At 34.0% G+C, this 12,762-nt stretch overlaps 1 protein-coding gene across 6 annotated transcripts in view; it reads right to left on the reverse strand.

Annotated features, from left to right (window-relative positions):
- stv (BAG domain-containing protein starvin) overlaps positions 1-12,371 on the reverse strand; it is a 31,939-nt gene extending 19,568 nt beyond the window's left edge. For 2 of the 6 annotated variants that reach the window (XM_036360504.2, XM_036360497.2), the window contains exons 1-2: positions 12,224-12,371; positions 8,584-9,213 (exon numbers count right to left, since the gene is read on the reverse strand). In XM_036360504.2, coding sequence (XP_036216397.2) covers positions 8,584-8,907 — 324 coding nt within the window. In that variant the 5' untranslated portion in view covers positions 8,908-9,213; positions 12,224-12,371. Of the gene's footprint in view, positions 1-8,583; positions 9,214-10,649; positions 10,908-12,076 lie in introns of those variants that run through there. The other 4 variants (XM_070111998.1, XM_036360496.2, XM_036360499.2 and 1 more) reach the window with 4 other exon arrangements.
- Positions 12,372-12,762: the final 391 nt, after the last annotated feature.

A 12,762-nucleotide genomic window follows, 5' to 3' on the forward strand; every position in this document is an offset into this window, starting at 1 on the left:
TTATTTGGAGAATTTAATATACATACATAGGTTTTTTAAGAAAGAGTGGATATTTGGCACAAATATTATTTAAACTTTGAAATCAGAAAAAATTATCAAAAAATATTTGTTTATTAGATACATAATTAGCTCAGAAAAAGAACTAAGGTTCCTGTATGGATTATTGAAAAGTAAAGAAAGAAATTAAAATATTATGACATATTAAGGTTTAAAAGTTAATTTTGAAAATCCTTTGTGATTAAAATATATATATACATATATTAGGGCCTAATATAGGATAACTAGCCTTTACAACTAATGTTGGTTCTGTATACTTTTCTGTAGAATAGAAACCGAAAAATACCTATGAAATGCATTAAAAATCTTAAGCCTTATTTCTATCCATAGTGGCAGCACTGTCAAATGTTATAAAAAATGTGCTTTTTGACAGCGCTCTCTCGAATCAAAGAATTTCATATCATATTATTCATGGTAGAAGTGCTGTAAAATAATGAGCAAGGATAAAATAATGAAGTTAATTGAGTTATACGTCGAATTTATTTCTTCCATTTTTTTATGGTGCAGTGCATTTGTGCTTTCGCCTACTCCGAACAATTACAATAAAAATTTGTTTGCTCTTTTTATTTATGCAGCAAATTACAAGTAGTCATTACTTCCAAGAAAATATATTTTTTCCTACTTCATACTTTTTAGAACGTAACAAATATCAGACACTTGACGTTGTATAAATCATAGAAATGAGCGTTTTGCACAAAAATAAAAATAACAAAAACAAATTTTCAAACAATGAAAAATGCGCTAAAGATTTGTGCTTAAGATGAAAAGCGTTGTCTGCTGACGCTGTGGGTTTCGCAAGCATTGCAAAAATAGTGTAGATGACTCAGAGCCTTAGAGCAGCTTGTGCGAAATGCCACTATGTCAATTAGTTAACACAGACATAGATACTCATACTCGCACTCATACTCAATAATTCACCCGAGCGAGCGTGTGCGGAGGCATTATAAACATGTCCAATAGTAAATGCCGCGTCTGAATACTAGATAGAAATACTGGTTTGTAGTATTTGTGTAACGGCATCCTCATGCGCCGATATCTTAATTGAGAATCGCATAAAATCGTGGCAAATTAAATTACTTCAAAGTAAGTAGCTTGAAATGTTTTGCTTGTGTCCGTTTTGAGTACTTCCGTCGCCGCTTGATAATCTATTTGGTGATATTAAATAGACACCCATAACTTATTGCCGCGTTTTGATATACAGAGGTCTATATTATATACAAATACTAGGGTGAACTGAACTTTCGAAGACATTTTTCCCAAATCTGTTAATCGGACAACTGTACTCTCGAAGATCTTATCAAATAATCTTATGTTGTATACAAAACCTGGACTGACAGTTCACCGTTGGTGTTCTGGGTTTAAGCTGTGCTCTATAGGTACTTTTACTGGGTTTTCATCTTTATCGACGCTGTAACAAACCAAGCCATTATTATTATTACCAAAAGAACCGAGAGACATGCACATGCATAACATAATGACTGATAGATCAATTTAATTCAACATTAATCTAAACGAAACTGGCCTATCCCAAATTGACCGAATGTAATTAAAGCCAAGCCTACCAATCTAACGTAGCCTAACTTAATCAAAAAAAAAATTTTATTTTTTGAATCAGAAGCTTATTTGGAGAGATCATATTGTCAGATAGATTAACTTAATCGAACTTTTGATTTAAACATTAATTTTTTATTGACTTGTAAGATCCACATGTCGATTCTTTTAGGACTAAAGCCCATGCTGAGACCTTCAGAATTTTAAATTCTGTAAGAAAAGCTTATAGTCCACACGAGCTGATGACGGAATATCGAAAAAAGTTCACTTACATGTCAACTTAAAAGGCAAGATTGAGTAGAATCTACACTTAAAATGTCCTTGGAACCAGAAAAAACAATTTGAAATACCTGATAACAGTTCTTCGTTGTGAAGCTTAAAACTTAAGGTAGGCATTATATGCTTTTGACTCCAAACATATTTCTTCAAGAGTCTCCTTAGTGAGGAAAGAATTCAGATATTTTATCGTTTTTAAGCCAAGACAAGTAGGTGAGATAGATCCAACTAAATACTCAACCCTGATCCGTGCAGATCATGTTAAATGGAGTATAGCTGCTAAAAGCTCTGGATCCAAAGCGAATATATACTTATGTATATATACTGATTGATGCCGTCTTTTCATGCGACGCTGTTTAATGATTCGACGACACAAGTCTAATGTGTACTCGCACACACTCGAGTAATTACATAGACACATGCATATAATAGTACTCATCTACTGTGTTAGCACGCTTTGGTAGCTTCAATGCGCTAAATAGTCAATATATTGTTCATATTTGGATTTAATGGCGCACTTGAGTACACTATGCCATCGATGTTGTTGTTGTTTTTGTTATTGTTGATGTTGCTCGTGTAGTTGCTGTTGCCCATAGTTAAGTAACTTCAGTGTTATATCTGTTGCAAATGCAATTAACGTTATGCAATACGAGCGCCTTACACACACGCATACACACATCAAACAAATTAATGGCACTCCCATTTATCCATTCACCCATTTTCTATGCATTCTACTCGACAAAGTTTTGTTTTGTGCGACCGCCACATTGCCACCGCCACCCTCGCCTGATCACAATTCTTTTGTTCCACCTTCGGCTGCCGTTAGACTTTGGACTCACTTGTGTTATACATACAGACATTTAAAGTGTATGTTCATATGGGTAGATGTGTGCTTACGTTTTGCACTATTTCTCCAACTAATTTATTGATTCTATTGAGTAAGTGGCGCATTTATCGCATTCGCATTTGCTTTGTCGGTTCGGTTCGAATGCAAACTCGGTTAATTTCACTTAAACAGCAATTAACTAAATTGACTTGAGCTGAGTTGTGCTCGCTGAAGTTTTCGCAATTACCTTGCAAAGTAATCGATTAATTAGGTTAGTTTCTAATTAACCGTGAATCGGGGTTATGAAGGTCATCTAACAACGTATCATGGCTATGGGCAAAGAAAGAAGAAATTCGTATTGATCAAATATATGTGAATATGCTCATGGCAAAGAACGTAAGAGCCACCACTGAGATAGTGTAAAGGAGGGTAATATTACTTTCATAATTTGAGGTCTTAAGGTCCTTTATATAATGTTCCACCTCCCACAATATTGATCAATCATTCATATTCTGTTTAAATTTTTAACTGACTACCCAAAAGCTCGTCCCACAAATGGAGTGTAAAGCTCGACTTGGGAAAGGTGTATGCGTAAAAAACATTAACGTCAAGTGTTAAAACCATTCCTCAGCGAATGTCTGCTAAGTGGATCTAGTACAGGCTTTTTGGAACAACTCAACTCTAGTGCCAAACAAAATGTTGGTTCAAACATAAGTTCCGATAAAATTTCGGAAGGATATCCCGGCGCAAGTGTCATTTAGTGGATCAAATTTAGGTAGCTTATGTATTATGTATTTTATTGTATGAGAGAAAGTGCTGATTACTTTAGTAATCCAGCAACTACCATAGATATTCAGCTGATTCGATGAATATTTCTTTGAAAATTCTCAGATTTGGATGCCGAAAATGAATCAACTGGCACAAATGTATATCTTCGTTTAGATCGAAACCTATACCTTTATAAGAACTTTTCGTGCGTTTGTAACAAAGCAAGATGTGCCATACAATACAATGATCTGATCAAAGAGTGAAGTTTTAAAGAACTCTAACTGCAATACAGAAGAGGTTTCTCTGTTTCTCGTAACTGAGGATGAAATTCGCAAACCGCTTATTGTATTTGAGATGAAAGAAACAGTAAAAACTCAGTAAAAAGAAGTCGAACATGTCTATTGAAGGAATCCAATACTCAACAGATGTCGTTACAATCGATGCTAGTTAATACTGGGATAGTGTGAAGACCTTTTGCACCATATTCCTTTACCGATAATATGTACATTTTCTAAAACTAAGAAAGCCATCATTGAAACCAGTGAGTAGTTTAAGAATCTTAAGCTTCATGATATGAGGATTGAATAACGAAAAAAAAACACCGGACTTCTAGTTAAAAGGTAGTTGTAAAACGGAAGTATATCGGAACTTACAATACTTCTGTATGAACATGCTGACTTTTCGATTCTTCCACAAATACACAAATGATAATGATCATCTATAATATTCACAAATAATAACATTAAGGTAAGTAGTCAAAGGAGTATATAAACTTCATTATCTATCTATCATGCCTCTTATCTTGTCTTATCTAATCTTAGTTGTCTGATATGAAACCTAAAGCAAGTGAGGTACAACATTTCATAATAAACGTTTATATTTTATTAACAATTAAATATTTGTAGAATCTACTCGTATGTGTATCTAGGTTGTATTATCTGATGATCACAATATAAGTATAAAGCCAACACAGAAGATAACTAAGAATTATTAATAAACACTATAAGAAGTTAAGGTATGTGCGGAAAATAAATACCGACTAAGCTATGGTTTTCAGAGGAGTAAATAATCTTAATATAGCAATATAAAGTGCAAAAGAAAGTTCTTTTTTCTCTTTATCTCTTTCTCACTCTTTATATAGTTTATTTAAAATGATTTGACGGCTGGTATAACCTACTTTTAGGCTTAATATCTGATTGACAAGTGAAAATAATTAATGATCTATATAAAACTCAGACCTCTCTTCCTGGTGTCCTAAAAATGTATGGCTGTACATGGTTTCATCAAACGGAGTTTAGTAACTTTGTATTGATAATATTTAAAGGAGATTGGTGCCGTTTGAAATTTCCATTGTTTCGAATGAGAAAACTAAAAATATTCTAATATAGAGTCTTCGTTATCACTAAAACGATGTAACTTCTAAATTTAATTTGAGATCGATTTCCATAATGCACAAAACCCTTTTATAATAGAGGTTGAAAGCTTTTCTTACTTGATAATGAATTTTCATGGCTATTCATTATCAAGTAAATGATTATAATAAAGGTCTGTTTTATTTACCGGAAGGTATATGGAGCTATACGCCAGAAATCGAGATTGTGATAAATATAGGGTCTAAAGAGATTAAATTTAATTTTAATATTTGCATTTCCTTTGTAACGATAATCTACTGAAAGAAAGAATAACTCATCGACATAAATAAGGTTATAAGATGAAATAATAGTCATCTGTCGAACAAAGTAGAATTTTTTGGATAAAGAACAATTTATTGATCATATATGCCATACATATACTTGTATGCCGCCCTAACTTAACACTAAACTTCAAAAGCTTTTAAAACTGTTGAGGAAAGAAAAAAAAATCACGTAATGGAATCATCAACTCAACTTAAGAAAAACTGTAACAGTTTTGCTCATTGTTTTTTACTTTTGGTCAATAAGAAGTATAACCTTCAAAGCAAAGGAAAAGTAATATAAAAGAAGTACGGAATTGTGGAATAATAATCTAAGACCGTTATTTTACCTGTGCCATTGTGTGGTATATAGATTTCGGTGGCGTTTTCCTGTTTCCAAACTTTAGATACCTCTCAAGGAATGAAGATTTGTTACGATTGAAAAAGTAAAAGCTTCTCTGAGGCAATACAATTAGTGTTTCGAGGGTTGAAAGAACAAAAAACTCATGGGGTGGTGAGCCGTTGCAAACGGTCGTCAAACAAGATTGAAGGTCAGTAAGGTCTACTATGTGTCCGATGGGATTGTCAGGTAATTATCTACTATAAGCTTCTTCCCTATGGCCAAAATATTAATTCGAAAATGTACTGTCCACAATTGAACCGTGTGATGGAAACAATTGACCAGAAGCGGTCAGCTTTAACCAATTGGAGAGGATTTGTCTGCCACCAAGACAACGCTTGGCACATACTTACATACAAGTAGATCGATAACGACGACGAGATCGAAACTCCGGGAGTTTAGTTGGGTGGTTCATAAGAATCCACTTTATAGTCCAAACCTAGCACCAAGTGCTTACTACCGGTTACTTTCTTTGGCGAATGAAATTGCTGATGAAAAATTCGACTCAAAAGAATAGTGACAATATTAAAATTGATGGAAAACATTTTTGAAAAAATATTTTTAACATACACCTCATCTCATCTTTATATGGCATGTATTCTATGTATTCTTGCATTTATTTATTGTACCAGTTGAAATATTTTACAAGAACTTTTTTAAACTGGTCAAATTTACTACCGAATTCTGTAAATGCCAGAACTAAGTTGTTGTTCATTACATTTTGCAAAACCACTCATAAACAAATTATATATTGATTGGAATTGCATAAATAAAAGTGTATACACACATATGTATAATATACACACATTATTTCCATGTTTCACCTCCAACTGAGTGCGGTTTCACAATTCTCTCACATGAACTATGAATATAACGAGCCAATCGATTATGTGAACAACAACTGCAAATATGAACAAGTAAGGAAGAACTAAGTTCGGCTGTAACCGAACATTTTATACTGTTGCATTTTACAAGAAATAAAGCCCGGAAGATACTCTTCGGTGTTGGCAAAACTTTATTATAAAAATGTGCGAAAGAATTCAACATTAATTGAACGACGAAATCGATTTCAATCAAATTTGTATCTTAGCAACTTATTCTGTGGGTTATAAATTCAGTCTTATTACTATATTTTAACTCCCGTCAGCGAAAGTTAAACTAAAATCGTGCTTAAATGAGATATAAACTCAACCGAATAGGCTAAATTTAATATATTATATTAGGTTGACATGAAAAACGTCAACCAAATGATCGAAATTCATTGTATTAGAGATATAGGGTTTAGACCAAGACCAATTTCATTTATATTAAGTGTCAAACCATTAAAAAAATTTTATAACTTTTAGGAAAACGTGTCCATTTAATTTCATTAAAATATCACACATTTTGACCAACCTAAACGATTTACAGTCAGGTGGAAAGTCGTAAATAATTATATATAGTATATATTGGAGGCAGAAAAATGGAAGAGCTGATTGCATTAATTTTTGACATTGCTCAGGTATACTTGAGAACTTATTTTTAAGCAATTTAATAAACATATATATATGTAAATATATAAAGTAAAGTCAGCCAGATGTTTCAAAATCCTGGATATCAGCTATATGGGGCATGTTATATAAGGCAAGATAACTCTCACATTGGCCGATATATGTAAGTGGTATAAAGTAAACTGGTAGTCCGAAAATCTTTATATTAGGTATATTTGGGCTAATAGAAGTATTGACCCGATTCAACCCAATTTTGACACAAGAGTATATCTATTATATTATTATAGAAGAAACATTTTTCTCAATTTTAATAATATATCTCACAGATTGACCGATATTTTCGGCCAAAGTCAGCCATACGCACTGGGGTGCACATATTCGGTAAGTGGGTGCCTGAAGGGGTATTCTGGTTTAGAAATTAAAAAAAAAAAAGATATTTTTAAAAACGAACGGCAAAGAAACAGGGAAATAACGAAAAATATTTTTCAAACAGTCGCCATTTGTATAACTTAATATTTTTTTTTAATATTATACATGATTTGTACTCTTTAAATATAAACAATAAAAAACATATATAGCAAAAATATTTGTTGTTTTTGTTTTATCGGGTCCGAAAAGAAGCCGATTTCATCTATTTTTACACTGTCGATAGGATGTGTTAAGCGAATTTGGTTATTGTAGCTTAAGTGGTTTAGGAGATATGTACATTAAACCTTTTAGAGTGCGGGGCCACGCCCATTTTTAGATCACATGTGCCCCTTTTTACTGCACTTCCCAATACCATACTATAGTTTTATATTTTAATTTGGTGCTTAGTTATGGTATTTTATAGGTTTTCGATTAATTGCGTTTTGTGGCCGTGGCAGTGGTTCGATTACGCCAATCTACGAACTCGTGTTCACTTTTTTTGCCAAGGAAGATGTGTACCAAGTTTTATTGAGATATCTTAATTTTTACTCAAGTTATCGCTTACACATACCGACAGACGGGCGGACGGACAGGCAGACAGTCACTCGGATTTAAATTCGCTTCATCATCCTGATCCTATGTATATACATATACATATATAAACCTATATGAATCTCGATTAGTTATAAGTAATACGAACAACTGGTAGGGGAACATAACTATTATACTCTGTAGTAACATGTTACAAGTGTATAATAATATACATATGTATGTGAAATAAAAAAGGGAAGCAGCCATAAAAAAGTACCGAAATGACCTTGCCGCGCTGACGCCCAATTTTTAAAGCTTTTCGCTTTCCGAAAAGCAGCACCGGCACAAAAACCAACGAGACGTAACGAGAGAGTGACAGCAATTATATGCGTGACCTTGGGCGCACACGAAACACGCAATGGCAGCTTTGAACACACCAATACATGCAAATGCTCCACCAAAAAAAATTTTTTAAATATATCAAAAAAAAAAACAACAAAAAGGAAATGGAATTTTGGGCTACTTCCAGGTATGCACACACATATTCCCATATATTATATTTGTATTTGTTGTTATTGTTTGCAATATACACTTGTGTACCAACCTGAAAATGTTGCGGCATTTGCTGGTGTGGATGCTGTTGTTGTTGCGCCGTTTGTGGCGCTTGCTGTTGCTGATGATGGTACGGCTGTTGTTGTGGCGATTGTTGTTGCTGCTGGCGCGGTGAACCGTACGCGCCGGCATTGGCGTCCGCATAGTAGCCGGCGGCTTGCGGGTGTGCGCCACCGCTGCCGGCGACGTTGCCGTAGTCGTGGCGTATGGGTATATTGATGCCGTTGCTGTTGGTGTTGCCGGCAACACCGCCGCCGCCACCACCAACACCTGCCGCGGCGTTAGCATTCGCTGTCGACAATACGGTTGGGCGCATTGTTGTTACTTTTGTGACAATTGACGCGCGTTGCAGTTAAAACGTTTTTGTTTTTGTTAGCTTCTTTTTGACACTTAATTGACTGGCTTGTAGTCGCTGCGTTAATTTCGTTGTTGTTGCTTACTTTTATTGATTTCTCACTTTCGATTTTTTGCGTAAATGTTGCGGTTAACCGAGTGTTATTGCTCTTGTCGTTCCAAAACTGTGTTTTGCTGTTTTTGTTCACTTTTTTGTTTGTGTTTGTTGATCAATTTATCGTGCTTTTTTAGAATTTTCTAGATTTTTGTAGATTTTGTTAACACTTTTCTGTAATTTAAAAGTTATTTATAAATGAATGAGTAGAAAGTTGTTGTTTTCGAAATTTTAATAAAAATAAATGTGTAATTTTGAAATAATTCTTTTTTTATTTCAAATTTTTTGTTTTGCTTTGCTTTTGATATTTCAAAGACGTGTTACCTAAATGTGTCGTTGCCAGTTCTTCAGACTTTTCGATACAAAAAAAGGTGTATGGATTGTGTATTTTATTTGAGATCGTCCTTAACATTTGGGATTACGCAAACTTTAACAAAAATAAGATTTTTTTCTATAGTATAAAACTATTTTAGAGATTTGTATATTTCGTTTAAAATTCAAAATTTTAAAGAATCAAAAATAAAAATTAATGGTGGAACGGTTAATTGTAGGAAATATTAATATTTTTAATTATTTTATATTCATAATTCCTTCACATAAATGGTGTATATTTGTAATAAATTTTCTGTGCCTTTGAAGTTTTCTGTATCTCAAATAAATTAATTAAGATTTACTTGATTTAGTTTAATTTATATTATGATTTATTTTTCGATATTTTATTAAATGTTGAACCATTTTAATTAAAGTATTATAACCTGAACAGGGTATAATAAGTTTGCTACGATGTTTGTAACAGCTAAAAGGAAATGTTGGAGACCCTATATAATATACATATATCTAAATGACCAGAGTGACAACTAAGTCGATTTAGCCATATCCGTCTGTCTGTATATACGTCCTTCAGTTTTTGAAATACGTTCTTACATTTTTTTCTCCCCAAGAGTTATTTCCTAAGGCAACAATGTAATTTCCAAAGAAATTGTTCAGATCAGATCACTATGCATATAGATGCCATATAAACTGAACGATCGGAAAAAAGTTCTTGTAAGGAATCTTTTGTATTTATGATATAGCTTCAGTGCAACATTTTTACTTGTTTTTATTTTTTATAATTTTAAATTTTACAAAAAGTAATTTTTATATATTTTTATATAATATATGTATGTACATATTACATATATATGCAAGTGATATACATTTAAGTAATTAATATAATTGATTTGTTATAGACTGAACAGGGTATATTAAGTTTGCCACGAAGTTTGTAACACCCAGAAGGTTGTTTTTAATAAAATACACAAAATAATAATAATACTCAGATCGTGGGTACCCGGTTGCTAAAAGACGTCGGTAAAGTTGGTAACTAACATAAGGGTTAATATTTTAATTACTTAATTATTTCACACTTTAATTATTTAATTAATTCTCTAATTTTTTAGTGTCATAATATAATTATAAATTATTAATTTTACAGTGTGTACTTCCCACTAACACTAAAAAAAAGTCCACAAATTTTCCACCTCACACCGTTTAGGGAATGTCCTCTTATTTACTTCAGTGTAAAGAATTTCGCAATTTTAATATTTTTGACTTTTACAACAAATTCTCACAAGTTTTCGTGACAGCCACCTTTGTTGTTGTTGCTTGCTTTTGCTTCGCGCAGCTGTTGCGTCGCTTGCGCTTTCCTGAGCGCTGCTGTGGGTGGCGTATGAGCTTAGATGCTGCTTTCAAGCACTACCGCGTACAACAACAACAACTACATATGTAGGTATTTTGCACGGCTGCTGCTCAGCTTGTTCGTACGTGGCGTTCGCTCGGCTGAAATGCGACTAGCTTTAGTTAATTCACTGCACAACTGCTTGACTGCCTGCTGAAGAGCTGAAAGTACATACGCTACCCCGCCAGCCGCGCTGCAGGCTCATCAACAAACTGCTTTGCTTTGTTGGGGTGGTGAGTGGCGCTCGTTTATCTCACAGCGGTAGGGTTGTTGCTGACCACACGCTCGCTCTAGCGTTCTGGCTGTAGACGTTGGCGATTATTGTTGTTGTTACTACAATGTGATATTTGCTGGTTGTCGGTGGTGGGAAATGCTTTTAGATGTTTCTAGTAGCTTTTGGACTTCAGCGGAAAATTTGTGAAAATTTTCGAAGCAGCGCGAGTAGTAGCACACACACATTTTAATATTAATTTTAATTTACTGTTTTATGCATTTTTTCATATTAATTTTATATGATTTTTTGCTTAATATTTTCTATATTAAAATACTTTTTTTTTTAATTTTTGAAATTAATTAAATTCAAATTTGGGCAATTTTCTTAGTGATGTATCATGAGGGCAAACCGGAATTTCTGGCGCACAATTATTGATTTTCATAGCAATATTTCTGCCCTGCAAATTGCACGCACATTCACCTAGTGGCGAAAAAGACGCAGTAAATTAACCTAAAAGCACTTGCAACGCCAACAAATGGCGCTGTGGCACGCGAATACGACGCAAATTCAGCAAAACAAGGTATTTGTTGGGAGTTTTTCGCCACAAAAAAATTAAATTCCGCAATGCAGCCTTTTGGAAAAAAAGTACAATTATGACGTCACCATGCGCCGTTTTGCACTGTTGCTTGTCGCTAATTTGTTTTTGTCGTTTTTGTTTTGAAGAAAATTAAATTCACAGTGTTGTTGTTGCCAGTTTGTATCTTAGGAAAATTGTTGTTGCATTTTTTTGTGGGGAAATTGGTTTCACAGTGTTGGTGTAGTTGTTGCATTTTTTTATATTTAGTTTCACAATGTTGTTGTAATTTTTGTTTCTGCGTGTAAATTACGCGGCCGCACAGCTGAAATCCGCGTGCTCGTCACACACACTCGCGCACATGCATACTATATACACATATACAGAAGCTTATCGCGCAGACATTCCACACAACCAAAATTAATCATTAAAACAAAAAAAAGAAAATTAAATAAACTAAACTTCGCCTCGGCAGCCACTACAAATGAAATTAAGAAAAAAAGAGTAATTCAAAATAAGAGCGCACACTTACACATTCACACTGGCAACAAAAGTTGCACTTAGTAATTTTGCGTTCTTTCTAGTTTCTATATCTATTGCTTTGGTTGTTTTTTCTACTTTTTTTCCTTGCTTTTTGAACGAATTTCGTTTTTGTACAACTACAATTACAATTTCTTGCCTTGTTGCTTTGGCGCCGTCTGCTATTCACTTCTTTACAAAATGACAACAACAATATAAATATGTATTTAATTTTTGTTTTTGCTTCCGCCGTACTTAATCGCTTCGTTGTTAGTTTTAGACTGTTCGCATCGGAGATTTCCAACTGTTACCTTATTGCCAACTAGTCGCTAATAATGTCAAAACTCACGCTTCTGCCAACAGCACACACGCTCCGTTCGCGCTCATCCCCAACATGCTCCCCACAAGCATTTTGAACGTGCGTGTGTTTGTATGTATCACTCGCCTCTCTCACTCTCTCTCTTTCTCTATTTTAACCTATTGTGCACTTTCTCCTCATACAAAAGTTTATTTGTACGTTTGCGCCAAGTTGGTACGAAGGTTGCTATAGAGCGCGTTGAGGTTATGTTGTGAGCGCGACAGTATTGAGCAGAGAGTAGAATCAAGCGCAGTTTGTGTGCTGACACAGTTGCACAGTGGAATGTTAGCCGGAAATGTAGAAGAAATTCGACTGGTAGTTATAGAATACCGGTAAATATC

The sequence above is a fragment of the Bactrocera oleae genome, chromosome 6 (genome assembly GCF_042242935.1).
Source record: "Bactrocera oleae isolate idBacOlea1 chromosome 6, idBacOlea1, whole genome shotgun sequence".
Classification (NCBI taxonomy): Eukaryota; Metazoa; Arthropoda; class Insecta; order Diptera; family Tephritidae; genus Bactrocera; species Bactrocera oleae.